Here is a 15,321-nt window from a genome sequence, read left to right on the forward strand (position 1 = left end):
AGACAGCCGACTTGTTTATTTAACAAGGAGGGGAAGCTCATACACCCTCCCAGCACCCAAGCGTTCCCAGCAGTTGACATTGCATGGTCACTCCTCATCGACTGTGCAGGAACAGAACCTCTGACAGTACCAGGTAGACTCTAGGTTGGCTCCTGTCAGTCTAGTAGACCTTAACTTCCTATAGTTTCTTGTCATAAGAGTTAGAAAACAGGGTGGATTAGTATAGCATGGTGGCCACACCTTTAGTCCCCAACATTCATGAAGTAGAGGCAGGTCAGTCTCCATGTGCGTGAGGCCAGCCTGGTCTACATAGCAAATCCCAGGACAGCCAGGACTACATAGAGAATACCTGTCTCAACGAGAAAGGAAGAGGGCGGGAAGAAGAGTGGGGGAGAGGAAAGGAAAAATAAAAAGGAGGGTAGATTGAAAAGAGGTTGTGAAGAAGAAACTGTCACAAGAGTTGGTGGTTTGTGGTAGAGGAAGTATAGCACATCTTTTCTCCTAGGCTTATGTGTTTGTAGTATTTTTTTCTCTTTGCTACTAAAAAAGATAAGTATAAATTCTTGATTCTTTCATCTAATAATTTGTTGAACATCTTCTGTGTATCTGGTAGAGAGATATATTAAACATAGTTAATAAAGTGTCCTGTATCTTAGATGGTTGTGGATATTGAGAGTGAACAAATAAAGTCAGTAGACCACTACTTAATGTGTTAGTGATCCCTGATTACCACAGAGAAATGTGAAGCCAGAAGTATGCCTATGCCTGGTCATCAAAAGAGTTTGTATGCTGGACTAGTGTGTAGTGCGAAGAGATAGCACTTGCTTAGCATGTACGAGACCCTGGGTTCATCTCCACCAAGAGAGGGGGAAGGGGAGTGAGGGAGAGAGGGAGTTAAGAGTTTATACTAGTAAGAATGAGAAGTTAAAAGGGTAGAATCTAACTAGATTTAGAAATAAGCAGGACAGTGGAGTGGTGGATAGACCATTCTAGTAGAGAGGTGATGGAGAAAATTGTAAAGGTTGTGAATAGAATTAATCTAATATTCAATAGTCTTCAGAAAGGAGTTTGGAAATGATCATTTCCTGGTAGCCAATATGATAACAACAGGACACAGTTAGCCTAGAGTGCACAGTGGATCAGAGAAGGGAGGAACTGCACACTGAAGGAAAGTTAGCTTGGGTCTGCAGTGGTGACAAAGAAATGGCAGGTGTCAGCGACTACTGTAAAAGAGTCAGCAAACTCTGGGGACTAGATTTGGCATCCAGAATTGGGAGAAATCCCAGAGGAAGCTCAGGCTCTTAGCCTAGCTGATATTTTTAATTAGACACATGGATGGGTCCAAGTGCTTATCTGTCTACTCATGTTTCCCAAAGGAATAAAAACACAGAAATTTGGTGAGGTATCCTGCTTTGTTTTATGCTGCAAAATGCATGGTTTGCCACCCTAACCTGGAGTGTATCTCCTTTACCAGGACTCCCCACTGCACAAAGCCCTCTTTTGGGTTGCCGTAGCTGTGCTGCAGTTAGATGAAGTCAACTTGTATTCAGCAGGTACTGCACTTCTGGAACAGAACCTGCACACCTTAGATAGTCTTCGGATATTCAATGACAAGGTGAGTAGACTTTCCTATGAGCTCCATATTGCTCATGGTGAGTCTTTTTTTCCTGCTTGTCCATAATCTAAGTATGAGTTTAATGCATTTTATTGTAAGTATAGTTTCTTAGTAGGTCAGTAAAAACTATTTAATCCTTAGTTCCTATATAGAAATAGCCAAGAACAATATGTCCTGCTCTTAGTGATTGAAATAGTAATAAGTAGGGCTGGAAAGATGACTCAGCAGTTGGGAACACTGGTTGCTCTTCCCAGCACCCATATGGCAACATATCACAATCATCTCTTAACTCCAGTCCCAGGAATCCAGTGCCCTCTGTGACTTCCTTGGACACTGCACACACGTGATACACAAACACACATGGAAGCAAAACACCCATAAACATGAAATAAATAAATATATTTTTTCTTAATTTTAAAGTAGTATTGAGGAATAATAATAGCTACCACACTAAGCTCTGTGTATTCATTATTGCTGATTTTCATTCTCTATCCCTATTTATTTTTATTTGTAATATATGTTAGACTTTTTATTTATTCAATAATAAAACTTATTTTTATTGAAAAATTATCCTTAGTGAAAAATCTGTATAATTAGTAACAGATAATGGAAGTTGGAGAACCTAAAGAAGTTTTGTATACTTAATTTTACTAGTTTGTCCCCCTTCCCCTCCTGCTTTCCCTACAATCTCACTTTAAAGAATACCATTAGCAGCCATCTTCACATTTATTAACCTAGATAGGGGCTGGATTTTGGCTCAAAGTATAGAGGATAAAATTAAACAGTAGAAAATTGGGCTAGTGGTGTGACTTCGTAAGTACTTACGACCGAGCCTGAAAACCTGAATTCAAGTCCCAAGACTTACATAATGACATAGTAGAAGCATATGTGCACTAAATATTGTTTCAAAACCAATACAAAATTATATTCCTTTTGTTTTGGAGAAAAATAGAAACAGCCTAAGAGAAAAGAGAAGATTCTTTTGAAAAGAGGATGTGTGTGTACATGTGCTTACATTATATTTGAAATTTCCTTGAAATGAACTGAACTAAACTATGGGGAAACAGAGCGTGACCTAAGTATGAAGGTACCTGGTCTACAGTACTTGTTCAGTGTATATAATGTGGTGCAGACACAAAACAACTGGAGGTCTAGGAAGTGTGGAAACAAAGTGATAGGTAGAAGACATCTTGAAGTTTATCAGTCAGACCTGTTCATAAAAAGAGAAAAGAGTGAAATGGTAGCATCTAGAATATGTCTGGTTCTGAGCCAGCCCCATTGTTCTCCAGCTTCATTGTTCTGCTCTGGAGTTGTCTTGAGACAGTGGTGCTTCCAGTAGTGACTAACTGTTGGCTGTTTGTATTTTAAGAATATTTACAAATAAAATAGATGTCTTTAAAGCAACTGCCTTGCTATTTTCTTTCTTTCACATGGTTTTTTTTTTTTTTTTTTTTTTTTTTGATTTTTCGAGACAGGGTTTCTCTGTGGCTTTGGAGCCTGTCCTGGAACTAGCTCTTGTAGACCAGGCTGGTCTTGAACTCACAGAGATCCGCCTGCCTCTGCCTCCCGAGTGCTGGGATTAAAGGCGTGCGCCACCATCGCCCGGCTTTTCACATGTATTTTTGTGTTTGTTGGGGTGAGTCACGTCACAGTATGTATGGGGGTAAGAGGACAACTTGTGGGGGTCATCTCTCTTACCATGTGGATTCCAAGACTAGATTTCAGGTGATCCGACTTGACCGCAAGCACCCTTCACCACTGAGCCCTCTCATCAGCCCCTGCCTTGCCATTTTTACTTTTGGAACATCGTAAAAAGAGGGGCTAATCTTGACACCAAGGCCCCAAAGTACTAGGAATCAGAGTTAATAAAGATTTATTGATATCACTAGGATGTTCTCCGGGATGGTAGAGTCAGGGTAATAGTGCACACCTCTGGGTCCTGATACTTGAGAGGCTAAAACAGACGTTTTAAACCTACATGGGCAACATAGTGAGTCTCTGTGTGAGTTTGATAGCAATTAGCAGGCAAAAGTAGCTGGGCATTGCGGCTGGTGGCTATAATGTTAGCACTTGAAAGGTTATAGACAGAAGGTGCTGGCTTTTATGTAACCTTTCCTATGCCGCAGGTTCAAGGTCAGCCTGGGATAGATGGGATTTCATTTACCAAAGACCAAAAACAAACAATAGAACAATAGCTCAAAACTGTGTATCATGGGACTGCAGATGCAGCTCAGTGGTAGAGTGTTTGCCTAGCATGCATGCATGAGGCCCTGGGTTCAGTTCCTAGCACACTCAACACACACACAAATTGTGTTGTAAATCAAAGCAATTTGAGTTTTCCACTATCTTATTACTTATCTTTTTGACTATCTTACATTTATAGTACCCTAAATGTTCTTATGGGATTTTCTGTTAACTAAAAATTTCTCCGAAAAAGTAAGTTTTTAAATAAAGTGTCTGAGCCGGGAGTATATATAGCTTAGTTGATTTGGGGTTCCAGTACTGGGAAATGAAAAAGGAAACTTTTGTATAAAGTCCATCAGCTGCCTATCTCCTAATTGTTTTTAATAGAGTCCGGAAGAAGTATTTATGGCAATCCGGAATCCTCTGGAATGGCACTGCAAGCAAATGGATCACTTTGTTGGACTCAATTTCAACTCTAACTTTAATTTTGCACTAGTTGGACACCTCTTAAAAGGTAAAGAAAGACTCTTTTTGTCGGAACATTTCATGAAATAGTATTGAAGAGCCAGAAATTACTAAAAGGAATTGATTACTTGAGATAAATTAACATAATCTAGCCCATATGCTTTACTTTAATCGAAAGCCATATCTATGAGTTGTTTCAATTAGTATTTAACTAGAACCTAATTTCCATAACAGATCTTAAAAGAGCAAAATAGGTGATAGTAAAATTCATAAGTGCTGAGCACTTAATTGCTGTTATTGTTAGTAAAACACTGCATATTCATGTTATTTCATATATGTATGTTACAGAATGTTGTACAGATTTAATCACAAAAGGCTGAGGGATTAGCTCAATTGTAGAACCTTGTTCAGTCTCCGGCATTGCCAGGGAGTAAAAGGGATTTCCAGTTAGTGTGCATTAATGTTCAGATATGATCCTAGTTACTCTTCAACTTGTTTCTAGCACGTTCTCTATCAGCACTCTTGTACTATGTACAAATGCTCCCACTGCTGTGTACTGTGTACCTTAGAGCATCACCTTTCTGGTACTGCTCTTCCGTATTTCATTGTTTTTATAGTCAACCATCTCCACTAGACTAGAGCTAACTCACTGTCTTACCTAGCTTTAGCTTCTCATTACTGACTTCAGAGCTTCATAACCATATTCTATTAAGGTGGGCAGGTTTTCTTGTTTTGTTTTTTAATTCATTTTTTACATACCAATCCCAGTTCTCCCTCCGTCTGTGCTTTCCACTCCCTCCCCATTTCCTCCTACCCCACCTCTGATCCTTCGAGAAGTTAAGAAGTTAAGGCCTCTCCTGGGAAGTCCACTAGGATTGTCCTGTCCCCTTGTTGAGACAGGACCAAGGCCCCCCCACACACACACTCCCAGCCCGAACCATGCCTAGACTGAGCAAGGTATCTCTACATAGAGAATGGGCTTTACAAAGTCAGTTCATGCATTAGAGTTAGATTCTGGTCCCACTGCCCATGGCCCCAAATGCTGCCCAAGCCACACCATTGTCAAGGTGGGCAGGTTTTTTTTTGTTTTTTTTTTAAGATTTATTTATTTATTTATTTATTTATTCATTCATTTATTTATTTATTTATTATATACAATATTCTGCCTGCATGTATCCCTGTGGGCCAGAAGAGGGTACCAGATCTCATTACAGATGGCTGTGAGCCACCATGTGGTTGCTGGGAATTGAACTCAGGACCTCTGGAAGAGCAGCCAGTGCTCTTATCCTCTGAGCCATCTCTCCAGCCCCAAGGTGGGCAGTTTTTAATTTTTTATATATATATATATCTCAGTGTGGTGGTACACACATTTAATCCTAGCACTTGGGAATCAAAAGCCGGTAGATCTCTGTGAGTTCAAGGCCAGCCTAGTCCAGAGCTACATAGTGAGACCTTGTTTCAAAAATCAATCAAAGAGCAAAAGCCCAAACCAAACAAGGAAGAAAATAGAAAAAGAAGAAATAATTTTTAAAGACCTGCCTGTTTTTATTTTATGTGCATGAATGTTTAGAGTATTTTGCCTGTGTGCGTGTATATGTAACACCTGTGAACTTGTTACCTGAGGTGGCTATAAGACACACTGGATCCCCTGGAACTGGAAGTATAGGTGGCTGTGAGCCACTTTGTGGGGTGCCGGAACCATGCTCTGGTGCTCTGTAAGAGCAACCAGTGCTCTTAACTGCTGAGCCATTGCTCCAGACCCAAAGAAGAAATACTTTTTAAGTAGTAAAGCCCTAATTTCAAATGAAATCTCAAGGGGACCTCTGATGCTTAGTTTTTGTTTGTACTTATTCCTAACCTCTGTGCTTGTTTAGGAAATGAAAATTCAACAATGCCAGCATCTTTCCTAATGCCCTCTCCTTTAGGGTTTCGGGGAGTATCCTCTTGTACACATGTGGGGTACTTACTCTTACATATAATTAACACCACATTTTTATGTTCACATTCACAAAGGGCTATTCTTGGATAGCAGGAATTTTCCTTTTCTTATAGTTACTTGTCACAGAAGAAAAGCTCAAACATCTGTTCATGAACTAAGTTAACTTGTTATTTGTTTCTTCTTTTTATAGGGTACAGGCATCCTTCACCTGCCATTGTTGCAAGAACAGTCAGAATTTTGCATACACTGCTAACTCTTGTTAACAAACATAGAAATTGTGACAAATTTGAGGTGAACACACAGAGTGTGGCTTACTTAGCAGGTAATAGCTCAAAACTGACAAAATTAGTCTACCTTTATTGTTGGCTTAGTATCACCAAGATACCTATGCCTAGCTTCAGGTCTTTGCACTAGTCCGTGCTAAATAGAGCATTCACAGTTCAGTTCTTTGATATTTAAAATTGTAATGATTTTGCCAAAATGTTTTTGATCATAAAAGAATTTGCATTGGGATCTGAAATATCCTAAAATTGGATTGCTTCAGCCTATCATCTCAGGCCTTCATAGTCTTCTATTCTGTCCTCTATCTAAATTTCATGAACATCTCCTTTTATAGCCTCTCCAAAAGGACAGGCTATTTCAAACCAATCTACTTACTGTCTCCTACAGGGCTTTCTGCCTCTTTAATACTCATTCTTTGTGCTCTTTTACCTGGGATGCCTGTCCCATCCCCACTATTTACTAAACTAAATCTATCTTATCTGCTATTTACTGTATTCTACTCAGACAATGTAGTTTGATGGAAGATGCCTATTTTCACTTTAACAAATTTTCATTGTTTCCAGTTTTTTGTTTGTTTCAAGCATGTAACCTTGAGGAAACCATTTTACATCCCAGAATATTTTTTATTATTATTATTTTTATTCTTTTTTACCCAGAATATTTTTTATCAGTGCATTTCAGATACATGCCCTGCCTGGTTTTTGTGATTATTGAAACCAAATAGGCAATCAAGTGCCTGAGAAAGTAAGGTGTTTATCAAATTTCTTTGTGTGTTTCATGTTTATGTAGAATATAAACTCTAAAGGATAAGTCTGTTCTGCAGGTATATAGACTTCAATCTCACACTGTCCAAGTCTTTTATGTGTACATGTAATAGTAATATCCTTTTAAGTTTGGAAGAAATGAATCCTGTTTTAAGTCACACTTGTGTTTTTTACAATTTTTTTTTATCTGCTTTTCCTTTTCCTGTCAGCTCTACTCACAGTGTCTGAAGAGGTTCGAAGTCGGTGTAGCCTCAAGCATAGGAAATCCCTTCTTCTTACTGATATTTCAATGGAAAATGTTCCTATGGATACATATCCCATTCATCATGGTGACCCTAGCTATAGGTAAGTGGACGTGGTATCATAATTATAGTCAGGCTTCAATTTCCCTGTGATAGAAGCTAGCAGCAAAGTAATCTAGCAGCTCAAGATGGTCTAGCAAGTGTAGAAATCAAAGCTTCCTCCTAGATGAACACTATTTTATATGGGTTGTATTAAAGTCATTCTAGTCTGTTCTGATATTATCATTAGTTCACCTCTTTAAACGCAGAACACTTGAATAATGGAAGAAAGACCATCCTGAAAGGTTTGGTTGCAGAAAAGGACCTGGGAGAAAACTAACATGAAATAGAAGTATCATTGCATGCCTAAAGACTAAGTGATATGGGGCAGAAGAGCTGACTCAACGTTTTAAAGCATTTATTTTTGTTTTTGTTTTTTAAGATTTATTTGCTATGCATGCAGTGTTCTGACCCTGCAGGTGAAAAGAGGGCACCAGATCTCATTATAGATGGCTGTGAGCACCCTGTGATTGAGCCATTGATCTTAACCTTTGAGCCTTCTCTCCAGCCCACTACTTGTATTCTTGCAAAGGACCTGGGTTCAGTTCCCATCACTCATGTGGTTGCTCACAGCCATCTGTACCTGAAGTTCCAGAGACTCTGACACCCTCTTTTGACCACCGTGGAGCACACACATGGCAAATATACATGCATGTAGGCAAAACACTCATACACGTGAAGTAAATAAAATCTTTAAAAAAAAAAAAAAAAAAAAAAAGTGGCCGGGAGGTGGTGGCACACGCCTTTAATCCCAGCACTTGGGAGGCAGAGGCAGGCGGATCTCTGTGAGTTCGAGACCAGCCTGGTCTACAAGAGCTAGTTCCAGGACAGGCTCCAAAACCACAGAGAAACCCTGTCTCAAAAAACCAAAAAAAAAAGAGAAAAAAAAAGAAAAAAAAAAGTGATATAAATTGTTAAAAACATTTGCATGCACTGTTTACTAATGTCATTACATTAGAACCTTTCTATGGTGTAGTTTTGTTGTTGTTGCTTTGATACAAGGTCTGACTTTATGTCCCTGGATGGTCTGGAACTCAGTATGTAGAGTAGACTGACCTTAAACTCACAGAGATCTGCCTCCACCAAGTTCTGGGATTAAAGGTCTTTACCACCATACCCAGCTTCTATAACGTAGGTCTATATGAGAGAATCATAAAACTCTGTCTACTATTACGTGTGGCTTCATCTAGGGTTTGTTTTTTTTTTTCTCAATGTAACTGCTATCTTTGGGGGATTGTTCTATAATATGAATTAAACAAAAATATACTTGTGGTTTGGATACACAGTGTTGAATATAAGAAAATGATCTTTGAGAGATCATTTCATTAAACTTACTAATATCTTTCTTTTTGATTGTAAGAAGACCTCACCAACACTTGACAGCAACAGTGTATGCAAGTTTTCCCCATAGACACAGTGTGTTCTATGTGTCTATTTCTTCAGTTATTCACATGAGTTTATTTTCTTGCTTTAGTTATTGAAAGGAAAAAGTAACTTAGTTGCCTGTATTTAGGAAAACTTAATTCTCAATCTTAATTTTATTGGTTTTTAAATGATGTAATAATACAAATGCTTACTTAGACTTTATTTTTTCTGATTATAAAATTCAGTGCACAGGCGGATCTCTGTGAGTTCGAGACCAGCCTGGTCTACAGAGCTAGTTCCAGGACAGGCTCCAAAGCCACAGAGAAACCCTGTCTTGAAAAACCAAAAAAAATAAATAAATAAATAAATAAAATAAAAAATAAAATTCAGTGCAAATGGGCAGTGGTGGTACACACCTTTAATCCCAGAAGCAGAAGTAGGTGATGGATATCTGTGAATTCGAGGCCAACTTGGTCTACAATGCAAGTTTCAGGAAAACCAGGACTGTTACACAGAGAAACCCTGTCTTGAAAAGTAGTTCGGGGTTTAGAACACTTGCCATGCATTTGTGATGTTCTGGATCCAATCCCTGTACTGCAGGAAAGAAAAAGGTAGCAAAATTATGCAGTATAGATCTTCCTATATAACATTGATACTTCCGGGAATACATTAGGAGTTGTACCCTAAGAGCCAACTGTAGTGTAGTGGTACATATCTGTAACGCTAGCATTCTGGAAACTAAGGCAGAAGGATTAGAAGTTCAAGACCATCCAACTTGGAATGCATAACAAGTTCGAGCCAGCCTGGGCAACTTAACGGGAACTTAGCAAGTTTGTGTCCTATAGCCCTTTAAAGTGCAGTTTTCAGACTAATTTGTTGCCATCATTAGGAAATAGGATAGCTATTAGGAATGAGTAAACAGTAGTTATATTTGTCATCTTCTTGTTAATTAATTCTTCTAAATTGTTTAAATCTCCCAGGACACTAAAGGAGAACCAGCCATGGTCTTCTCCCAAAGGTTCAGAAGGATACCTTGCAGCAACCTACCAATCTGTAGGCCAGACCAGTCCCCGGGCCAGGAAATCCATGAGCTTGGACATGGGGCAGCCTTCTCAAGCCAACACAAAGAAATTGCTTGGTTAGTTTATCTTGATTTCATGTCAAGTTTTACATTATTATTGCTGTGATAAATGGTTAACTACTTTCTCTCTTGGAATTATTTGAAACTATATCACCAATGTTTACTATTTTGATGTAACAAAAGCTTTTGTGATTTTTTAATTTATTTATTTACTTTATGTGTATGAGTGTTTTGCCTGTATTTGTATAGATGTATACCACATGTGTGCCTGGTGCCTGTGGTTGCCAGAAGGGCATCATATTCCTTGGAACTGAAGTTCCAGACATTTGTGAGCTTCCTGTTCTTGCTGGGAACAGAACCTGGATCCCTGGAAGAGTGACATGTGTTTTAATCACCAAGCCATCTCTTCAGCCCTTGTGTGGCTTTTATAAGGGAGTTTGATTTTGATACATCAGTTCAGCTATATCTTTGAGAATGAAACTTTGGAATGGCTTTGAATTTAATTTGATTTTTAGTTCTATGTTTTTAATTTTCTATTTTTAAGTATTGTGGCCTTTGAGTTTTTGGGCAACAGACCGTATAAGAGTCATTACAGATACCTAGAAGAAAGGAAGCATTGCTGTACTAGGGGTCTATAATGGTAACTTTCCCTAAATTATCATTTTGAAAACAGAATGTATCAACTGAGATCTGAAACCAGTCACCATATTTTCTTTGAAACAAAAAAGATATTTTTCAATTAATAAGGATATTCCTCTTAGAGATACATGTTTGTGGGTACATACACACACATTAGAGGAGAACCTTGTGTTGTCAGCTCACTCCTTCAAACCTTTATATTCTGAGCATTGAACTCAGATTGTCAGGCCCTAAGGCAAGCGCCTTTCCACACTGAGCCATCTTGCCAGCCCAAGATGCAATTTTTGACAGCTAATGTTGCTCAATTCATGAATATTCCTCTGAGAAATAAACCTACAATACTGAGTCCTCTCCTTTCTGGTAACTGATAAGTGAATTACTAAAAGAGACCATCCACTGACCCACAGAGCAAGTGTGAGGCACTGCTTGCCTTTCATTGGCTGCCATTTTCATTGTTACTCAGATATATTGGAATGTATAATCTGTGATCATTAATGTGAATGTGGATTTCGGTTGCCCATGCAAGCGTACTTAGTAACTTCAGGTAGTATTGTGAAAATGTTTGTGTTCATAAGGAAATTGGTGAGCAGACAACAAAGTATAACACGAATAACCTTTCAGTAGATGTTGAAAGAAGAAATAACAAATGCCAGTCATTGTTACACAGGTCTATCATCTTCTGTTGAGTTCCTTTCTGCTAACCCTTTGTCATCAGTAATGCTGGGACTTTCCTGGCTACTTTGTGTTTTGTAATTATGGACTTTCATATCAAGGAAGTTGTAAGTGAAAATTTAACCTCAGAGAAAATATGGTATTAAATTCCTTCAAACTGTATTCTAGGTAGAAAAAATAGGGTCTCTGTTCAACAAAGGGGTTATCCTTTGTTGGCTATGACTTAAAATCAGCTGATGACAACAGTATATGCCAGATAGCATTAAAATGATAGTGTTTTTATGAAGAAACTGAAGATCTTACGAAATTAAGAGGTAATATTTGAGCCGGATCTTAAGATATAGTACATAGAGCCAGATAGACATGATAAGGAAGGGTGTGCATTCAAGAGAAGAAGTGCGATGGTTGAGGAGAGCGGGAGAGCAGTTGTGGTAGACCAGATGGAGTGTTACAGGAAAGTCACATGGGAAATGAGGCTGGAGAAGTCATTGTGGCCATGAAGACTGCCGTGGCTGGGCATGGTGGCTCCATTTTAATCCCAGCACTTGGAGGCAGAGGTGCATCTCTCTTAGGCCAGCTTAGTCCATACTGTGAGTTCCAGAACAGCCAAGGCTTTGTAGAGAGATTCTGTCTCAACACAACAGCAAAGACTCTGCCAGGATGAGAGATGTATCATATCATACATCCAACAGAGATCTTGAATTAAGGAAGGAACAAAATGTGATTTTTATTTTTTGGAATGTTTTCCCAATAACAGTGTGGAGTAAGGGGACCATTTATAAGATTGACTTAGCAATCTAAGAGAAAAAATAAACAGTGCCAGCTCACACTAAGGCAGAACCTCTGGGAAAATAGAGTCCAGTGTGAGGTATTTTCACAGGAGAGTGGACAGAAAAGAGTTGATGCCTCACTAATGAATCAGGTGGGAAGAGAGGACTGTAAAGATGCCATAGGTTTCTGGCTTCAGAAGCTGGCAATCAGATATGATCGTGCTGCCTATGATTCTCATGAGGTAGAAGCGGGTGGAGCACAAGAAGAGGCCAACCTAGATCACATAGCATGTTTCAGGCTAGTCTAGGCTACGTAGTGACCCTATTGATAAATAAGATAAAAGTTGAATAGCACTTACATACTAGGCTGGAACTATCGTTTTTCACTACAAGGTATATATATTCAAAGGAGATCAGATCAGTGTGTTGAAACAGCTGCATTCTGTGTGGTTGCAGGACTCACAAAGAGCAAAAAAAACAAAGCAACCTCAGTGTCCATCTGTTAATGAATAGATAAAGCATATTTTTAATTCAGATTTATAAATAATAGCTGTAAAATGGGTAGAATTAGAGATTACTGTGTTAAATAACTCAGGCACAAAACCAAACACTACATGATGTCACTCAAATGTGAAAGATAAAATGTGGCTGTCGTGTTAAGGATAGATTGATGGTCCCCGGAGACTGGTGGGCACTGAGGAGCAGGAGCCCTGCTTTGCTGTTGCACATTGGACAGCCGTGGAGAGCAGCAGTTCGCCATAATACATTTCAAAGCTGGAAGAAAGGTTTTGTGTGTGTTCTCCTTAAAGAACTGATAGCTGGAAGTGGCAGGGCACACAATTAATTCCAGCAATTGGGAAGCAGTGGCAGAAGGATCTCTGTGAGTTTGAAGCCAGCCTGATCTACATAGCATGTTCAAAGACAGCCAGAGCTACATAATAGAGAGATGCTGTCTCAAAAAACAAAAACAAACTGATAACTATTTGAAGAGTTAGATAATTGAATTATAGGAAGAGGAGAAGATCACCCAGGAACTAGTACAATTAAAGTAAAAGAAAAGAGAAGGACAAATCAATGGAATGACCACCTTCCTCCAAACACTATAGAGAGCACTAATGGGATAAAGGGTCTTTGCTAGGCACTGTCCCATGGCCTAAAACCAGCTGCTGCACTTGCTCTCAAACCTCCAGACTTCACCATGTCCATAAGGGTGACCCAGAAGTCCTACAATGTGTCCACCTCGTCTCCAGACCTTCAGCACTCATACATGTGTGCACCCGGTGTGCACATCAGCTTTTCCAGCCTTCCCGGGCTGGACAGCAGCAGCTTTTAGGGAAGCCTGGGACCAGCATGGGTCTGGGTGGCTTCAGTAGGGCTAGTGTAGGGGACATCACAGAAGTCATGGTGAATCAGAGCCTGCTAAACCCCTTGAAGCTGGAAGTGGATCCCAACATCCAGGCTGTGCACACTCAGAAGAAGGAGCAGATTAAATCCCTTAACAACGAGTTTGCCTCCTTCATTGACAAGGTGCACTTCTTGAAGCAACTAAACAAGATGCTAGAGACCAAGTGGATGGAGCCTATTGCAGCAGCCGAAGACACTGAGGGGCAACATGAACATGTTTGAGAGCTATATCAATAACCTTCAACGGCAACTGGAAACCCTGCTGGAAGCCCTGGGCCAGGAGAAGCTGAAGTTGGAGGCAGAGCTTAGCAACATGCAAGACCTGGTGGAGGACTTAAAGAATAAATATAAGGATGAGATCAACAAGCATACAGAGATGGAGAACAAATTTGTCCTCATCAAGAAGGATGTGGATGAAGCATACATGAACCAAGTGAAACAGGAGCCCCACCTGGAAGAGCTGACTGATGAAACAACTTCCTTCAGCAGATCCATGAAGAGGAGATCTGCAAGCTACAGTCTCAGATCTCAGACACATATGTGGTGCTGTCTATGGCCAACACCTTCTTCCTGATCGTGGACAGCATCATTGCTGAAGTCCGTGCTCAGTGTGAGGACATCACCAACCACAGCCAGGCTGAGGCTGAAAGCATGTATCAGATTAAGTACAAGCAATTACAGACTCTGGCTGGGAAGCATGGGGATGACTTGCGCCACACAAAGACCGAGATCTCTGTGATGAACCACAGCATCAACTGCCTCCAGGTGGAGATTGAAGATCTCAAAGGCCGGAAAGAACCCTGGAGGCTGCTATCACTGATGCTGAGCTACTTGAGATAGCCATTAAGGACGCCAATGGTCCAGATGGAGGCTGCCCTGAAGCAGGCCAAGCAGGCCATGACCCAGCAGCTGCACGAGTACCAGGAGCTGATGAACATCAAGCTGGCACTTGACATTGAGATCGCCACCTACCACAAGCTACCTGGAGGACGAGGAGAGCAGGCTGGAATCTGGAATGCAGAGCTTTGAGTATCCATACAAAGACCACCAGTGTCTACTCAGGAGGACTCAGCCTATGGAGGACTTACCAGCCCTGGCTTCAGCTATGGCATGAGTTCCTTCCAGCCCAACTTCAGCTCTGTTGGGGGCTCCAGCTCTTTTAGTCACACCAAGGCTATGGTTGTGAAGATTGACACCCACGAGGCGAAGCTGGTATCAGAGTCCTCTGATATCCTGTCCAAGTGAAGGGCTACTGGAATTATTGCCAGCCTGTGCTCCTGCAGCTGCCCAGGGCTCTCAGAGGAGACAGCTGTATGGCAGAGTGCAGGGAATGAGGGACCCACCAGAGGAACAGCCCTAGCCCTCTGACCAACCTTGGGAGAAATCTTCCATCTGGCATACCCCTCTGGCCCCCGCCTCCTCCCAAACCCAATGCAATTGTATTTTCCAGAATAAGGCCTCAGCTGGACCCATCCAAAAAAAAAAAAAAAAAGTGTTTCAAAAAAGCAGTTTTCATCCTGGTCAGTAGAGGATCCTTAGCAGTGTGATCTCAGGCTGACCTCTTAACCACTCATGGCTTCTTCCATTCACACGAAAGGTAGAGGCTGGACTAGATTCTTCTAGATGCTTTTGGCCTTGTGATTTGTGATTATTTGTCTGATTTTGTAATACTGGCTTCATTTCTGGCTTTTAAAATGAGTTCATTTAAGGTATGCATTACAAACTTTTTTTTTTTTTACTGTGTGTGTATTTCTGAGCATTAAACCCCTATGCTCGCTAGACAAGTACACTGTCGCGGTC

At 40.3% G+C, this 15,321-nt stretch overlaps 1 protein-coding gene and 1 pseudogene across 6 annotated transcripts in view; both read left to right on the forward strand.

Moving 5' to 3' along the window:
• The window catches only part of Nf1 (neurofibromin 1), a 258,116-nt gene that overhangs the window by 216,378 nt on the left and 26,417 nt on the right, over window positions 1-15,321 (forward strand). For all 6 annotated transcript variants that reach the window (XM_057774561.1, XM_057774566.1, XM_057774564.1 and 3 more), the window contains 5 exons: window positions 1,475-1,615; window positions 4,187-4,313; window positions 6,394-6,525; window positions 7,459-7,594; window positions 9,936-10,093. In XM_057774561.1, coding sequence (XP_057630544.1) covers window positions 1,475-1,615; window positions 4,187-4,313; window positions 6,394-6,525; window positions 7,459-7,594; window positions 9,936-10,093 — 694 coding nt within the window. The remainder of the gene's footprint in view (window positions 1-1,474; window positions 1,616-4,186; window positions 4,314-6,393; window positions 6,526-7,458; window positions 7,595-9,935; window positions 10,094-15,321) is intronic.
• LOC130877353 (keratin, type II cytoskeletal 8-like) lies at window positions 13,316-14,766 on the forward strand (annotated as a pseudogene).

Source organism: Chionomys nivalis, chromosome 7 (genome assembly GCF_950005125.1).
Source record: "Chionomys nivalis chromosome 7, mChiNiv1.1, whole genome shotgun sequence".
NCBI lineage: Eukaryota > Metazoa > Chordata > Mammalia > Rodentia > Cricetidae > Chionomys > Chionomys nivalis.